Raw genomic sequence first — 18831 nt, forward strand, 5'->3', positions numbered from 1 at the left:
TCTTCTTTTAAAATACATTCTCTAAAGCTGTGCAGGTTCCTGAAACTGTCTCAGCAGGCAGAAACAAGAAAGGCAGGAAAAAAACCTAGCTTCTCAGACAGGAGAGAGCCAGGGAGGGGATGGGAAGATTTGTCTTTATGGTGAATTAGCCCCGTTTCACCTGGTTCAGGGCCTTGCTGAAGAGACACAAGTAGGGAAGGTCACATTTGAACCAGGTCCTAATGAAGCTCAGGGCTCCCGGTTCTCTCCTCTGGGCTTCACATCTTCCTTGAAATCCTATTCTCTAAGAAAATTGTCAAGGGAAGTCCAGAAGCCTGGATTTTTTTTGTCTTAACCCTGGGGGCTCCCACTGTCTTCGCTGGAGAGCATTCTGAAACAGTGCCTGGCTTGGGCTTTGCACCAAAGCTGTTCAGGCTGTGCCATGAGCCCTTTGGTTGTGACTCCAGGGAGCCCTCTGTGAATGTCTTGTTGCCGACAGACCTCTAAACCTGCAGGTCCTTTGTCTCTTCCCTTAGGCAGCCCTGCTTTGCAGTCACCTCTTTCTGAGAGGCTACTGAACAAAGATGGACAGACTTGTGCCCCAGCCATGGCTGACCACAGAGCCCCCTACACAGAAGGGCTCTGGATGGAAAGCATGCATTCATTCACTGCCCTTCCATGCATCCTGCATTGCTGCTCCATAGATGGAGATCATTCTTTTCAGAAGTTCCTTGTGTGGTTTATCTTCTGATCGACCTCCCCTCTGATGAAACTTTATACAAGTGTTGTTTTTTTTTTAATGAAGCAAATAAGGGTTAATTATCCTTAATCCTATGTGCGTCCTTCCAATTTGCTATAGCAAAGGACCATCTCAAAGCAGATAATTGTGAGATTTGGGATCCTATGTTAGATTCATGCATGAAATGACCTCAATTATTTGCCTTTCCCTGCATCCATGCTCTTTGTATGTGACTTTGAAACTCACCCCAAAAGAGGAAGATCTTTTTTCCCCCACCATTGGATTCTGAGTTCATACATGTGACTATGAATGTTAGCCGACATGACATAACGGAAGTTTGAAGAAGTGCTTACTGGTTTGCGGTTCCTCTTTTGTACCAATGCCGTCATCATGAGATGTCTGTGCTACCCCCTCTGAGGATGAAAGACACATGGAGCACAGCCAAGTCTCCCAAGTCATTCCAGCTAAAACCAGCCCAGATCAGCCAGCATTCAGCCAACTCCCAGATATATAAGTCAACTCAGAGAGACTAGGAGAACCTCCGACATCAGCATAGACACCTGGTCTCAGTAAAAGCTGCTAAATAGATGTTAAACCCCAAGATTTGAAGTTGCTTGTTACACAGCATTTTTGTGGCAAGATTGGCAAACACCAATCATTTACTCACCCTACTTCCAGGAAGAGCCCCCTATTTTCAGGTGGGGAATCCACCTGTCTCCTACTCTTAATCCATGTGATTTGGATAACACACACCTCCACTCTCCCACACCCCCCCCCAGCTGTTCCCCAGGGACTACAAGCAACCCATTCCATTGCCCTCACCATAACAATTTGTTCAGAGGTGGGTGCATGACTAGGCAAGCCAATCAGAGCAAAGCCTGGGATCTTTGGTTATAGAGATGGAAGGGCCAAAGAGATCAATGATACCCAACCTTCCATTCTACAGGAGAGACTACTAAAGCTACGGGCTCAAGGACCACCAACTGGGTAGAAGCAGCGCTGGATCTAGGACACAGGTCTCTTGATTTCCATTTGGTTAAATTTTCTATTTCCCAGTACCTCTTCAGAAAAGATGACAACATTCCCTTCAAATGCTATGCCCAACTTTATTCAACAACTTATTAATAAAATCCATATTGAGTGTCTAGTATGTGCTGTGGGTACCATGCAAGGTGCTGGGGAAGCTTGAAATGAAGATCTGGGGAACAAAAAAAGATCTAGCTGGCTTAGCATCAGAGGGACATATTTTCAAACTAGCAGAAGTTTATTGAATCTTACACAATGGCATTTTCTGCCAAGCAAAGAATCTCCTCCATGCCCTATGGGTTCCCAAAGAAGCTCATCAAAACTCCAGTGCTCACTGTGTGCTTTTAAAAAGAGGCCAAACTCAGGAGCTGGCGGGATTTGATTTTTATTAAAAAAAAAAATCCCCTCCTGATCCTCCACCTGCTCTGCACCCTCCCGCTCACCAGCAAACTGATAACCCAAATCAGAACACTGAAAAACGCTGAATTTCATGAAGTAATGTTTTAAGGTTGCCTTTAGGTGGGTCCTGATCCAAGATGTGTGCACTCCAACAGAACTGCCACCCAAATTAGACACTGTCTCCAGCCTTGTGCCTTCTGTAGCATCAATTGGGTGAACATTTATCACTGAGCTACATAAATTTTCTTAGAAAAAAGAAAGAACTAGATTTGCTGAGTACCTACTATGTATGAGACGCTCTTAACCATTTCACTAACACTGTCTCACTCAAACCATCTTAAACCTAGGTGACAAGGCAAAACCATCTCTTCTGTGTGACAATAGGAGTTAAGGCCCAGAGATGCTGAATAATTTGGCTGCCAAATTTCTCTGCCACAGCTGATAAGTGTCAGGGTGGGACACCGAATCTAAGACTGTCACCTCCAATGTTCCTACTTTCCAGCTATGGCTCCAGCTCAAACCCCAACTAAGAAAATAGATATATTTCAGCAAACAGCAAAAATACTCATGTTGGAAGAATGCTGACATGTGAAATTGGTGTTCTAGGACAAATCATGTCTAGGGATTGGGTCTTGGAAATGGTAGGTCCAAACTTTAGTGTATAGAGAATTATCCAAGGCAGGAGAGTCAAAAAATGGAAAATGAAATTTAAAAAATGAAAAACTAAAAAATGTTGAGGCCCCACGTCCAGTGGTCCCTGTTTTTCTGCAGTATGTGGGCCCAGGATTTTCATTTGTAACAAGCATGTCCAGTGACTCTGAGTCCAGTCTGTAAGCCATTCTTTGAAGACTGGGTCCTGGTCCCAGGTCTGATACAATTTTCCTGTATGACTTTGGGCAACCTCATTCATCTCAGGGGACTCGGTTTCCTCATCCAGAAGAGCAGAAGGGTTGAATAAAGTGTATTTTCTTCACTGTCATCATTAAAGTATGTTACTTATATTGTCTCCTAAGGTTACTCCCCCAAACACGACAGAACGTGGATTTTCATGGCCACTGTTTTGGGAATGGTAGAAATGGGTGTTCAGAGCACGTGAGTGGCTTGTACAAGAGCACACGGTCTGCCTCTAATCTGAGTCAGAGTGATTATATCACAGTCTTGTGCTGGCAGTTTCCCCCAAGTTCAGTGCTCCAGAGTAGCACTGGACTAAGCGATATGTCACGTTCAAAGATTCATTTTTGCAAAATGACCAGATTTCAAAAGACATGGTTAGAAGAGTCCACTGGGCTCGAGGTAGTGATGCTCTCCTGGGAGGGTTTCCAATAATTATGGGGGGAGTTCCCAGGGCTGGGCATGGGTAGAGCAACAGCAGTGACCACTAGGGGGCACCGTGCATGGGAAACCTCAGAGAAAAATGAATAGTGCCCCCCAGGGTGTGATGTTTGCCATTTCCCACTCTGGCAGACATGGTTCACCTCCCAAGGGAGTTATAGTCAATGCGGATGGAAACAGGAAACCTTCATCTTCAGAGACCTTGCCATTTCTCCTTGGCAGCTACCCCTTCCTTCTCCAACCTCCCCAGGTGGCATCCACCCCCCACCTACTCCTCCACTCCTGCCCTATGTTCCCAGAGCGGGTTCCTAGCAACATTCGTGTCCCTGGATATTAAGATGTGAACTGGTTTTCCTGAAGAGAAAAGAGATCAGACATCAAAAGTGTTTGGGAAATGATGTGTTAGAGTTTGACCTTTTTGTTAGCACAAGATTTTCCAGAGCCTTTCATTGGTTCACCTGATAATAGTCCTAAAGATACCAGTAATAGCCTTCATGTGGTTATCACTTTCCGAATGCTAGGCACTGTGACATGCATTGTACACGTTACTTCATCTTCACAGCAACCTAGGCAGGAGGCGACACTATTGTCCCCATTTTGTAGATCAGAAAACGGGCTCAGAGGGGTCGGCTGACTTGCTGAGGGTCACAAGAGTACCCAACAAGGAGACGGTAATTGGAACCCAGGTGTGCTGAGGCTAAGCCTGCCGCAGCCTGCATGTGTCCCCCTTTCAAGAAGGTGGCAGGGTGTGGGAGGCAGGGGCTGTCCAAATGTCCCAACCTTGTTTTCATGCCTCATGTAGACTCCAGCTCTGGAGGTTGAGTAGAGAACACTAGAGAAAGATCAGCGACCCCAGAGGAACTTGGGTCTGGCCATCCCTGGGACCCCTCTGCTCCTCCCCAGACAAGGCCAGATAAATAAAGATGCATTTAACAGGACCGGTGAAATTAGCCCAGTTTGGGTAGAAAAACAGCTTCCAAGCCCTTGCTTTTGACCTGTCCCGAAATATTTTCTAAATGCATCAGACAACAACAAGCTGATATAAGGACAGGGGTTCTGACTGCCTCCAAATGCTGTCACGGGCATCATAATGGCTTTGTTTTTCACAGAGGAGAGAAAAAAAAGTTTATGTCTCAAATTAGTAGGTCTGTCATGTTCCAAATTGTTTGCATTTCTAAAAATGGATGTTGACATGTGAACAGTTATTATCTAATGCAAGACCCAAAAATCTGCCTCTTTCAAGGCAACAACGGGGTAGTCAAGGGATCCTCTGCAGACACGTGGGTCTACATCTCTCTCTCTGGATGCGGGAGTACAGTGAGTCCCCCTTCCCTCCCATGCTCCCCTCAGAGCTCAGGTTGTTTCTGAGCCTCTGGGACCTGGTCATGCCCTCTTCAGAAACCTCAACCCCCAGAAAGATCCCTAGAGACCTAATCAGAGGGTATCAGCTTCCCAGCAAGATTTCCCTAGTGCAGTGGTCTTCAGAGTGTGGTCCCCAGACCAGCAGCATTGCGATGGAACCTGTTAGCATTGCAACCCCTCAGGTGCCCACCCAATGCACGGGGAATCAGAAGCTCTGGGATGGGACCCAAAATCTGGGTTTTAACAACCCTCCAGGGAAGGCTGACGCTGCCCAAGTAGCTGAAATATAAGAACCACTGAGGGCACACTGTCCCCTCCTCCCCGCTCACAGGCACTCACTCACTACCTTCTACCGTCTCTTTCTTACTCGTCCTTTCACCTCATTGTCTTCTCTCCATCTTCTACCCACCATAGCTCAGGTCACGGCCCACCTGCGTGACAACAGGAGCCTCCCAGTGGGCGGCCCCACCTCCAGGCGGCCCGTCCACCTCCAATCCTGTCTCCATTTGGAAATCAACTTTCGAGAATGTAGAAATGGTCCTCCCAGTATACTGCCTAGAGCCCTGTGAGACCTTCTAATTTCCCCAGTTCAAGGTCACAAAAGAGTTCTGCCACCATGGCCTTGGGTCAGCAGCGTTCTCCCTACCACCATATCCAATAGAGCAAACGGGGTGAAAGCAGAAGAGAACCGAGTTTCCCGTCTGTTCTGGAAAGAGCTGCTCCCATCACAACACCCCAGTGGGAAATAACCTAGGCCTCGAGTCAGACAGACATGTGTCCAAACTGCACCCCAGCTGGACATTAGCAAGACACCCTCGCCCAGACACCCAAGTTCTCATCTCTAAAAGGGGAAGGGGGCGGCCTGCACAGCTGAGTCACTGGAGAATTTAGTGACAACATGATATAAAGGTCCAGCACTCTGTCTGGCACACAGTAGGGAGTGAAGAGTTTCTAGCTACCTCCTGGTCCAGTCAACCAGCTGGTTAATTCACAGACTACCTGACCAGACTCCTTAGCATCTGATGCTCACCATACCGCCTGGGGAAAGCCAAAAATAGCGTCAAGGCTAATCGTTCACGAGACCCTGAGCCAATAACCCGACTCTGTTTCTCTCTCCCTCAGAAGCTGTGTTTTCTCTTCTGCATCCATTTACCTTGGGGCTGTTCTGTTTGTACCACTTTCTGAGAAAAACCAACATTTCCTGGATGTCTTACCTGGGATGGTGTCTGATAGTGACATATTCCTTCAGGCAGTGAATATTGAGAAGTGAGGGGTAGCACATTCTTCAACAACAACCCAGAGCACAGATATGCCACACACACACACACACACACACACACAAACACCTACACGCTGGAACTTGGACGGACTTGCAGGGCCACCCAACGGGGACACGTGTGGCACCGCGTCACACACAGACACCAGGACTCTTTGTGCCTCCACTGATCGGTGTCAAATCTGACAACACCTGGACAAAAGAGCTGGAAAAAGCCATACAGTACCTTTTGGTGACTTAAGTGTCGCCACTGCCCAGTCACCATCAGAACTTCCTAAAAAAATAACAATGGAGAGATGCTGATCTGCTGGCCGGCTTCCCATGTCCGCTGCGTCCTCACCCCCAGGTGCTGCTGCTGGCAGCCCCAGCTGCAGCCTCCACGGGGCGGGCAGGCCTCAGGGGCCCTGGGCGATGGGCGAGAGACCAAATGTGCAAATGTGATTCTGCACGCCCGCGTGCACCTCCTTCTGCAAAGCCATGCAGCGGTATCAGGATAACGCCCAACAGAGGGTCAGAAGAAGTCCCCTGAAAAAGGCCTAGATGTTTTCAGTTATATTAGGGAGAGAGAGAGATTTCTTAGGCAGTGAATCTGGCTCTGAATTTCAACCCTCTAAGAAAGGAAAACTTGAGTTGCATGAGGTCACTTTGGCCAATGACAACACTCTGTTGACAAGAGATACATTTTGATCCTGTTTTAGTGCAATCCCTCTCCTGAAAAGGGTTGGTTGGAGGGAGCACTGTTAGCCCCAAATGCAAGGTTCGGGCCAGGCTCTGCGAACTGCAACTTTATATGCTGGGTGGCAGGTCCCCAAGGGATAGGGGCTGAAATACTGTTGAATGAATGAATGCATTCAAGTTTCTCCATGGAGTCACTTTTCCTAAGGGTGGGAAAATCCCCTAAATGCTAAAGGGATCAAGTTTGTTATCTGAGAATCCCATAATGCTTGGCATATTGTTTATAAATCAGTTTCTCCAAGTTGAATTTCATTTCAGGTGTACTGAATGAGCCCTGGGGGATCACACATTATTAGCAGATCCCCCTGGTGGTCCTTTCCATAAAGTCAAAGATGGCAAGAAGGACAATGTCTGCACCCTACCTACCACTGTCTTTGATAGGCCTTCTCCGTAAGATTGGGTTTTACTCAAAGCAGGGCAAACCCACCCACGTGTCCGTGCAGTAGCCTCTGCCCATTGGCTGGAGGCCTAGCCAATCAGCGCACGCCACTAGCTCCCTTTTCCTTTCTTAGGAATCTACCTGGAAAGCCCAAGTCCTCAGCATTTCTGCACAATTTCCAGAGATAGATCAGGCTGCCAGCTGAGAGGAGTGACAGGGAACATTCTGTGTGATCTGAATGATTACAGAGCACAGATCCGGCCTCATTTAAACATTTCTGGTTGGCCTCCCAGGCGTGCCAGAGGACGCTCAAATTGCCACATTCCCCCTGCGGATATGAACTCAACACCCTCATCACTCACAACAGAGGGGAAATGACGGGACAGGAGAGTGACAAAGTTAAAATTAAGTGAGACCCGCCTGGGATGACTGGAGGTTTCTTCTCCCTCTGAGCCAGGGTCATTGAGATCTGGAAATAGTGATGTGGCCCCAAATCTTCTGTTGCGGGTGGATGCAAGCCTGGTTCAGTCACTGAGTCATTGACACCAACGAGGCCATCTTACTCCCAAGTCAAGTTCATCACCTGAAGGCAGGAACCATGCCCAGGCCGTGGCCACCCCTGTCCCCACTACCTAAGACGGGGCTTAGCTCTGACAAGGCGCTAACTAGTTTTCTTTCATAAATCCACTGAAAATAAGGACACTTAGTCAGATGGCACACAGGCTTCCAAATATATACTGAAGGTCCCACTACATGCTTGGTGCCCCTAGTGGACATTAGATAAAAATTTGTTGGGTGAAAAATCAAACACTTAGTAAAAGGGGATGGATCTAAGGCACTGAGAGGAAAGGGACATGAGGGAACTTTCTGGGTGATGAAATATTTCTTATCCTTACTGGGATGTCGGTTATCCTAGAGTATGTATATTTCAACAATCACATTATTGTAAAATCATGATCTGCATTATTTCAGCACATGTAAGTTATATTTTATCTATAGTAAACCAATTATACTCAGCACCATGGGAAAACTTTCAACTTCAAACAAAGAAAAACAGTATTTTAGTAAGTTCTCCCTCCAAAAAAGGGGGAATGGTACTCCCAAACCTTTTTTTTTTTTTTTTTTGACCTGGTTACAACCACCTGATGCCAGAAATTGCTCTCTGGAAGATAGAATTATTTCACTGAAAGAACACAGGATTCTGAATCAGATAATCCTGAATATGACTCTTGGCTCTACCATTTACCAGAAGTGTGACTCTGGGAAAACTGCTTAACTACACTGAGCCTTAGTTTCACCACCTGCAAGAATGGGACCAAGACCTCCCTCAAAGTTAAACTAGTAGAAGTCAATCCATGGCTGAGGCGCTCATGCATCACTTAGGGTTTTCACACGTGATTCCTACAGCAAGATGGAAGAGGGAGTTCCTGCCATGTTGAAGTGCGTTATTGCTGTGGTTTTAAACAGGGCCTTTGGAAAAGGTAACATGGTTCTGGCAAAATAGTCCCTTGTCTGTCAAATAGCAACAGAAAAAGTATTTTCTCATTAAAATTTTAATGTAAAAATGAAGGCATTGTGGCATTTTATTGATAATGCTGGTAGGCCCTGTCTCTTTCTCTCATTGAGTAGCTGGGGTTGTACTGAGGCATCTAAAGGGCACATGGTCAGGAGTTTAACTTTTAGATGCATAGAGAAAAAAACTGGACATGGGGCCAATAGGAGATAAATGCCAACGTGTGGGCGATTTTCTGTTTGCAAGGGCTTTTTCCAGCTCTGGAGGCAGGAGCCACCCCTCTCTAAGCCATCAGGTAAGCCTTAAGGATATTTCCCCAAACACCTCTGTCTTGTCAACATTGACCTATGAAGAACCATAAAATGGGTTCTCACACCATAACTACCTACCACACGGGTGGCTCCAGCCAGGGAACTCATAGGCTTAATTAAGTTTTCAGGTTACATTTCAACTCAGTCTATCACAAGACACACTTCTTGTCTTCAATTTTAGTGGACGATATGTCTAAAATGTTTAAATCCTCATTTCTGACTTAGGAAGGAGAGTCAGTTGGATGAAACTGAAGCTTTTTGTGATAGACTGTAGTAGCCATATGTCTGGGCATGGAACTTCATTGTTCAGGCTATAGATGGGGCAGTGAAGAGGTCTGGCTGACTGCGGGTCCTTAGGACAACTCAGAAGAGTCCTTTGCTGTTTGTTTGCTTGCTTGTTTGTTTTATCAGATCCTCAGTGTGAGTTAGCTTCCTTGTATGTCTTTCCCATTAAACTGGGATAAACTCTCCCCCCCTCAAAATGACAGCTGAGCAATTGCATGTTAATCAAGGTACTGGTCTGCCTTGGAGATTCAAGGAAAAATATGGCCAACAAACAACTCTGGTCTGGAGACTTAAGTATGTGGCAGTATTTACTGAGGATTGACTGTGTGTCAGGCTAAGCACATTCTGTGCACCACATCATTAAATATTCCCAACAGACGATTAGCTGTCTATTTTTATTATCTTCATTTTACAGAGGGAGAAACGGAGACCTGAGGATGTTAAGTAATCTCTGAAATTATTTGATAAATGTCTGAGCGATGTCTTAAACTCGGAGGCCATGCTACATTCTGCCATCTTGCTGATCATCTCATGCTCCTGACTTGATGTGGTGCCCAACACACACTATTATTCACTGATTTTACAAATACATATTGGGGGGGGCACCTGGGTGGCTCAGTCGTTAAGCATCTGCCTTCAGCTCAGGTCATGATCCCAGGGTCCTGGGATCAAGCCCCGCATCGGGCTCTCTGCTCAGCGGGAAGCCTGCTTCTCCCTCACCCACTCCCCCTGCTTGTGTTCCCTCTCTCACTGTCTGTCAGATAAATAAAACCTTTAAAAAAAATTTTTTTTTAATTTAAAAAAACAACAAAAAAAAAACAAATACATATTGGGAGCACTCATCAAGTCCCCCAACATGGTAGGAGGTTCTGGGGATGCATTGATGAATGGGACAGATGTGGTTCATGCCTCAACGGGACCTACAATCAAGGGAGAGCAGATTAAGTGTCTAAAGAATGAGTGAGTGAATGAATGAATGAAACACACTTCCTTGTACAGAGTCTGATGAGGTTTAGCTTCTGACATTTCCTTAGTGTGTGCTAATCTTTTACTGATAATTGGGCAGTGAACCCCTTGGGAACAGAGGCCATTCTGCAGTCACATGCTGTATCCCTGAACTGCAGAGAGAAAAGAGTTCTCTTTAAACATGAATGTGATTTCAATAAGCAACTAAAATAAAATAAAATAAACCAACAGTCACATCCTTTTCTCTCTGGGTTGGCAATGAATGGATGGGACATATTTAATGGCCCCCACAGGTATTCTAATAACTAGAATGAGTGGTATTGTTTCATTTTCTATTTTAAAATTTCCTCACTTTTCATTCCTCATTTTTCACTTGAAGAAGTTGAGGTCAGAGAGTCTCAGTGACTGGCTCAAACTACCCAATGTTCTGGATATTAAAACCGCCAAGAGAAATTTATTTTCCAGGGGTATTTTTGAACTTGGCAGTTAACCCTAAAGGCTGTCCAAGGCTCTCCTTATTTACTAGAAATTTTTAGAAAATAAGTCTGGTTATCAGAGGCTGCAGAGCTTCCAACAGCAAACAATTTTTTAAACAATTTCTCTCCCTGGTGGTAATGATTTCACTAATGAAATGCACTTCATCATCCACCACACATCATGGTGTGAATTATGCCTTAATAAAGAACCCTTCAAAGAACATTTATTATGGGATTTGCATTTCATTTGTGCAGGCAGATGCTGGACACCTGGGTAAGCCATTGGGTCAGGCAGTCCCACTGGATCTCCATTCACTAGGAGTCACAAGACCATCAGTGACTCAGATAAAGTTTGTGAACTCAGAGAAGAAGAGGGGCACATCAGCCATATCCAGGATTGTGGGGGGTTCTCTAAATAAGATCCTTCAGAGTTTTCTAGAAGATTAGGGGTGCTTCCTTACAACTAAGCTATTCTTTGATTCATGCCAAAGACAAGCTCATTCATTCATTCAGCAACCATTTCAGAAGTTCTCGCTTTGTGGAAGAAACAGTTACTCAAGGAGGGTAAGATATATTTTCGTGCTGCAAATTTAATTCTCAATGCCCTGCAGACATTTGCCATGCACGGGATCCCTGTATAAATCCTGGAGAAAATCAAGGAGCATTGTGGGAATATCTATCCCGTTATTTACCCAAATAGCTACTGAGTTTTGAGGGGGGACAAGACACTGGGCCTAAGCTGAAGAAATGAATTGTTTAGGGTAATGTAACCAGTTCAAAAGGAAAAAGATGTCTGGGTTGATTTTTTTTTAATGCCAAAAGAAGAATCAAATAGAACCAGCAGACGCCATTTATCACCTAAATGCAAAGCTCAGGAAGGGGGCGGGGGGGGGCACCAAACAGTGTATGAACACTTTGCAGCTACATCGGTGCAGACGCCCTGACTCTCTCTCTCCTAGGCAACAGCCCTCAGCTCTTCCTACTAATATTTGAGTCTATTTGAACACGCTTAGGATGCATATGCTGTGCAAATATGCAGTAGGGAACAGAGGGAGCCTGTGGTCATGGGGTATACGTGAGGGCTGAGCTGGGCGTAGAAATTCAACACGAAACGTGGGAACTGGTACGTAAGTCCTTGCGGGGCTTAGGATTTAGAAAAGCCTGTGTGCCCTCGTATTAGAAATTTGGTCTGCCTGTCTTTGAGTGACTCCATCTGGAAGTCCTAGGCGATGGGGAAGAAATAGGAATTCCTAAAGATCCTTGTGGTTCCAATGCTTACCAAGTTCCCACTATACGCATGGCCCTCTGCCGAGCATCAAGATGCCTGTTTTGTGCCTCTGTATGTTGGGAGACCAGGGTCCCCACAAGCATCACAGACAGGTGACAGTGTCTGGGCTTTGGTTTCTGGTGTCAGTGTGTAATGGAATTAGGATATTTGACACTGGAATTGATCAGCAAGTGTCTCCCATCCCATCTCTGACGAGGGAAGACATGAAGACAAGCAGCTGATAACAAAAGCAAGCATGCGGCCTGTGAGTCTTGCGTCTGCCCCAAGTTTGACTTCGCGATGGCTGTGGCTTCCACCCTGTAGGACTCTTGCATGAGCGATGTGTTCAGGAGCCTGGGTGACCATCAGGGTCACTGTCACCCTCCCTTGTGTGTGAGCTAGGCTGTGAGAGGCAGGCTCTGGAGTGATAAAAACCTACAGGCGGCTTGATTTGGGGCAAATGAAATTAGACCCCCTTGACTCTCGGTCTCCTAATCTGAAAACTGGGATAATAATTGTGTCTTCCTCTTTGGATCCCTGTGAGAAAGCAAGGCAGGATGTATGAAAAGGTCCAATGCAATGTCTGGCACTTTGATAAGAGCCCAGTTAGCACAAGCTCCAGGCAGCATGCCCGATCCTGAAGAGCGGAAGTTGCCTGAGATGGGGGCGTGCACTTACCGACTTCTCAGAGATGGGATGACTACGGGGGTGATGGATGTTACCCACTACAGGGCAAGGTATTCGGACACCGGGTGTCCTGGATTCCCTGAGGATTCACAAGGGCAGATGGTGGACGACCAAGGGGCTGGGCTATCAGTGGGATCCAAATGAGCCTCCAGGCCCTTCTCCCCGGGAAACAGCCCCCACATGTGTCCCTCACTCACCCACCCTGCCCCACGTGGCAAGGTAGGACTCGATCCAGTCAGAGAAGCAGCAGCCCAGGGGCTCTGCTTCCCAGCAACCTGGGCCCCAGGTAGAGAGACCAAGAATATGTGTGAGGCAGACGGACAGAGAGAGAGAGAGAGAGAGGAAAGAGACCAAGAGAGAAAGAGACAGAGAGAGACGCAGATTCTGAGAAAGAAGAAGAAGCAAAAGAAAAGGAGAAGTAGGAAGAAAAAGCAAGAGGACTAGAAAAAAACAAAGGGAACGAGAAAAAAGTGCAGAAAAGTAGAGGAGAAACAGAACAGCACTCACCGACTGCCTTCAAGGAGGCGTACTTGTTGAGCTCTTTGCCCGGCAGCTGCTGTTCGTAGGGGTTGGAGATCTGGCCCAGGCTAGGGTACGAATGTGGATGGCCCATCTGCTGGAGCAAAGGGGAGGTGGGCACTGCGTTGTTCATCTGGGTCGTGTCTGCAAGGGAGGAGATAGCGGGACATGGTCACAGGTGGAGCAGGACCTTCTACCCATGCCCACCATCGCTGGGTCCCGATCTGCCCACCCTCCGGGGACACGAGAGGAGAGCAATAGACACATCAGAACAAGCGGCTCCAGGATCCTCCCTGGAAAGCAGCTGAAGTCGGATGGGTAATATATATATATGTATATATAATAGATGATTAACTTCAATCATAGTCATGGAAATGCAAGTCAGAACAACAAGGAGAAGCCATTCCTTTGCCAAGAGATGGGCAAACATTACAAGTATGGAAAGGACACCATACTGGCAAAGATGTGGGAAACTGGCCAGTCTCATAACCTCACATGGGAGCCCAATTTGCCATATTTGCAGAAAGGAATGTGGCAGTGTGTCTGGAAACATAAAGTGAAGGTATACTTTGACCAAATAATACAACTTCTGGGGATTAAGCCTACAGAAATAGCATCAGAATTCATGGATGTTTGTTCAGAGATGTTCTTTGCACCGTTGTCTGTAAAGTGACAAAAATGCACATGCACAGAAACAACCTGAATTCCTACAAAGATGGTAATTCTTAAATAAATTATTGTACATCCATATTACACAATGTGTACATATCATGGAGCTGTTAGGAAAAAATGTGTTTAAAAATGAATTAACCCTAGGGGTGCTTGGGTGGCTCAGTCAGTTGAGCTGCCGACTCTTGATTTCAGCTCAGGTCATGGTCTCAGGGTCTTGGGATTGAGCCCCACCTCAGGCTCCATGCTCAGCAGGGAGTCTGCTTCTCTCTCTCTCCCTCTCCTCCTCCTCTCTCTCTCTCTTTGTCTCAAATAAATAAATAAATATATTTTTTTAAATGAGTTAACTCTATACATGTCAACCTGGATAGTTTCTTTTGGGTTATATTGTTAAGGGAGAAAAAGCAAATGTGAAAGTAATGCATATAATATAGCATCTTTGTTAAAGAAAAGAAAATCTATGCATGTTGCTTGAGTGGTGCAATTTGCAAAGACAGGAAAAAAATATGCAAAGACACACGAACCAAGTATTGGCTACTTAGAGGGAATGGGGTTCATGGGGAGAGAGGTTCAAGAAGTCTGCTTGGAGGGAATATTATCTGAGCTGAGATCCAGAAGTCTAGATGCGGTTATGTGTGGGTGAAGGTGGAGGGCGCTGGGGAGGGTGTTCAGGGCAGAGGGAAGGGCATGGCCAGAAGCCCTGAAATTGGAGGGGAGGCAGTGTTTTCAGCAATGCAGGATGCCGCACCCTTCCCTTGAGGCACACGTGGCTGCAGAACAGAGTGTGAGCGAAGTGGAAGGGGGTGGGGCTGGACAGGCCGGCGGGGCTCAGGAGGCCTTGTGAAGGCTTTCCCCTTCACCCTGAGAGCAGTGGGATGGAGAGAGTGAAGGGAAGAGTGAGACGAGGTGGAGTCCAGATGAGGTGATTATGGTTCAGCTTCAGGCAGGAAATACAGGTTCTCCCCAGCTTCAGGAAGTGCATGTACAGATCCAGATGCTTGTGCTGCCTTGGAAGATCGCCTTTCCCTGGCATGTGTGCCCATTTCCCGGCTGCTGTTTTGGCTGCACACAGCTCACAGGTGCCCCTCACACCCAGGAAGTTATTCTCAGGAACCACTGCCCTGGGTTTAGTGTGCTTCGTGCACCTCACCCTCAACACTGGCGGTGGTCGGCAACCAGAGCCTCGCTGACACTAGGACATGCAGACCAGCCCTCTGCCTCAAAGTAGGGACAGCTTTATGAAGCAATGGATGCTCCAGAGCTCCCAGGGATCGGAACAAGCAACCTTCTTTCCTAAAGGGCCAGACTATAAATAGTTCAGTCTTTATGGGCCACGCAGACTTGTTACAAATACTCAACTCTGCCCTTGTAGCAAGAAAGCACAGACATGATGTCAATGAATGGGTGTGGCTGTGTACCAATAAAACTTTATTTATAAAAACAGGTGGCTGCTAGATTTGGTCCAAGGGCCATAATTTAACTACCCCTGGTCCAGACTTTATCTGAGACTGAGACCCCATCTTTGAGTGTCTCCTTTATCTTTCCTATTTTGTTACCCTCACAACCTGAGAGGGGCGTGTGCATGCGTCTGTCTGTGTGTCTGTAGCACTCCCTCAGAGTCTCATACACCTGAACCCATCTCTCAAGGGCTGCTTCTAGACAATTCAACCCATGACATATACGGAATATGTTTGGCTTTAGAAACCAATACACCCAAATAGGAAGAGGCAGGGAGACCACAGCTGAGACACAGAGATAAGAAGAGCACTTTTTAGGGGTGCCTGGGTGGCTCAGTCGGTTAAGCGTCTGCCTTCGGCTCAGGTCATGATCCCAGGGTCCTGGGATCGAGCCCTGCATCAGGCTCCCTGCTCAGTGGGAAGCCTGCTTCTCCCTCTCCTGCTCCCCCTGCTTGTGTCCCCTCTCTCACGGTCTCTTTCACTATCAAATAAATAAATAAAATCTTAAAAAAAAAAAAAAGAAGAGCACTTTTTTTTTTTTAAGATTTTATTTATTTATTTGAGAGAGAGAATGAGATAGAGAGCATGAGAGGGGGTAGAGTCAGAGAGAGAGGCAGACTCCCTGATGAGCAGGGAGCCCGATGTGGGACTCGATCCCGGGACTCCAGGCTCATGACCTGAGCCGAAGGCTCGCTTAACCAACTGAGCCACCCAGGCGCCCAAGAAGAGCACTTTTTATCACTGCACATGCACACAAGACCAACTGCGTAATGGGAAGGTCAGCAAACATATGCCACGTATCCCAGCCTCTGGCCAGCATGTGAGGAAGTAGGTGTATCCTTCTGCCATGATAGCTTTTTGGCTGAGATTCAGTGGAGGGCTGGGAAGGCCCAAGCTTAATGAAATCATGGAAGAGGTGTTGCATAAGGTACAGCTTTTGCTGAAGCATGGACCCTAAGAAATGAGCGTGTGATCCAAATTGGGCAAATCACGATGCCTCCTTCTCCTAGTGACTGGGCCGGAAGCAAGCATGCGATCTAGGCTGCACCAATCAGAATGCTTCCCTGAGTTTTTCTCTCTGGAACCTTGGAAGTAAGGAGCCAGGAGGTCATGGATTCAAGTGAGTTTGAACCTACCATGTGTAGGTTCACATGGTAGGTTCAAACTTTTTTGAAAAAGAAGTTTTTATTTTTTTTATTGGGAAGGAATAAGGACAACAGGAGGAAAGCTGAGAAGATAGGAAAGCCCTTTTCTACTAAGTTAGTATGCTCTGGGGTTACTGTCCCTTGCAATGTAGAGCTTGGACTAGTGTAGTTGTCACATGGATTCCCTCTGGGAAGTGAAGCTGACCAGAAGGGAGGTTGCCCAGGTGGCTATAAAGAAGGGCCTGGGGGTTGTGTCAAGATGGCAAAGGCATTGCTTCTGGGTATTCTACAGAGATTAAGTAGAAATTTCAAATGGCCTCAGTAGTAGATTGGGAATGCCCAAAGACATTCATAAGCTAATTTACTAATGTCTTCATGGCAAGTCGTGTTTTTTCACTCCTGGAAGTAGATCCCAACCATGAGCCTGTCTAGTTAAAGAGCTGACCTCTCCCAAGCCCATCCTTTCTCCCAACTCCTTGCTCCCTCAATCCTAGATCCCACCCACTAGGCTCAAATTTTGTTTCCAGGCCTGCCAGGGAAAATGCTAAACACTTAATTAAAGAAAATAAAAAATCTGTAGAGATGTTCCTCATCACTTGGAACAGTCTTTTATATTATTCAACAGAATATTTAATATGCTATTATAAAGTATTTTCTTCTGGATGATTTCTCCCAAATCTTGAGCTACCTCAAGGGCAGTGAGTAGTTCCTTAATGTAAGTGGGCCTGACCAAGATGGCCCACCAAATGAATCCCTCACAAAAGAAGAGATGGGGCTGCCCCAAAGTCACATTCCCGCTATCACATGCAGAGCCACAGGAAGCAAATTTCCAGCCATTTTAGACAGTCATTTTGTGCTCGTTTCCAGGCATCAAATATTCACAAATATGGACATCCAATCTCAGGGCAGCAATCAAGAATTATTAAACAGACATTTGTGACTGGGTGTTTTAAATGTTATTTTCATTTCACTGAATGAGAAGATGGAGCAGACCTGGCAACCCAGATTATCTGTGAGTTTTGTACAAATATATCCAGCTAAGGAGGAGAAACCAAAGTGTAGATGGGAAGTCAGCCCAGCTTGGCATCCAAGCAAAATAGAACAATAGGGTGAGGGAAGAGCAAAGACTGGGTAAGATCTGTCCTTGCCAATAGAGGCGAGAAGAAAAGTAAGAGAGAAAGAGAATATTTAGGTATATGTATATATGCATATGTATTTGTATGTATATATGTATGTATGTGTACACGTGTATATATATTATCTATCTATCTATATCATTTAATTTACATAGTCATGGCCATAGAAGGAATCCAGTTGGACCAACAATGTCTTGCTCTCAGCAGGATAGTTTCTCTTGTAGACACATTTTGGCCAGAGATATATTTCCCACCTCACCTCTGTAGAAAGGTACTTCCTACCCAATACCACAAGAAAAATTTTCCCTGCCTCATTATAATTTTGCAACTCATTCTGACTCTTAGAAATAACTAACATGGACTTGCTGTTCTGGGATGCTGTTTTCCATCAAGAGCCTCAGTCAACAAACAAGAAGTTGATGATGTCCCTGTGCTCGCCTTCCTAAGACAGAAGAGTGGGTCTTATGCATTTAACACTCATTTTCAAAGAAGGGTGAGATAGAGCTACTCTAATTGGAAGCATCTGGCTAACTTACCCCAGGTAACTGCTGTGTAAGTACCATTATATGTGGTATACCTTAGTCACTAAATAGAAATAAAATAAATGCAATTCAGATAGGGTCAGCTAAGGTGAAAATGCTCAGTTGCAAACACTGGGAGGATGCTGTGGGCTTCTCAGTGTAGAAGAGACAAATAATAACTATCAGAAACTGGACCAATTTGGCTCATCTTGGAAGAAAAGCAACAATAGCCAGTCTTTCAAGGCACATCACAGGAAGAACAGCACAGAAAGGCACAATATGGTCAAAACGGTGTTGTTTTGTGGAGTGTACATTATGTGCAGGCACTTGGCAAGGAATTTCTCATGCACTATAGCTCCTTTAATTCCTACATCAACCCTATGAGGTAGAGATCTATAGACAATATATCTTTTAAAATAAGGTTTTCGGGCGCCTGGGTGGCTCAGTCGGTTAAGCGACTGCCTTCGGCTCAGGTCATGATCCTGGAGTCCCTGGATCGAGTCCCGCATCGGGCTCCCTGCTCGGCAGGGAGTCTGCTTCTCCCTCTGACCCTCCCCCCTCTCATGTGCTCTCTCTCATTCTCTCTCTCTCAAATAAATAAATAAAATCTTAAAAAAAAAAAAAATAAGGTTTTCATTGTAGAACAATTTTA

The 18831-nt window shown here is 45.9% G+C and overlaps 1 protein-coding gene across 2 annotated transcripts in view; it reads right to left on the reverse strand.

Moving 5' to 3' along the window:
- Window positions 1–18831, reverse strand: part of SHISA9 (shisa family member 9) — a 262451-nt gene that overhangs the window by 14945 nt on the left and 228675 nt on the right. The window contains exons 3-4 of one of the 2 annotated variants that reach the window (XM_081820003.1): window positions 13240–13395; window positions 6340–6387 (exon numbers count right to left, since the gene is read on the reverse strand). In XM_081820003.1, the coding sequence (XP_081676129.1) occupies window positions 6340–6387; window positions 13240–13395 (204 nt within the window). The remainder of the gene's footprint in view (window positions 1–6339; window positions 6388–13239; window positions 13396–18831) is intronic. The other variant, XM_081820004.1, reaches the window with a different exon arrangement.

This window comes from Leptonychotes weddellii, chromosome 5, assembly GCF_054177405.1.
Source record: "Leptonychotes weddellii isolate Sample4059 chromosome 5, ASM5417740v2, whole genome shotgun sequence".
NCBI lineage: Eukaryota > Metazoa > Chordata > Mammalia > Carnivora > Phocidae > Leptonychotes > Leptonychotes weddellii.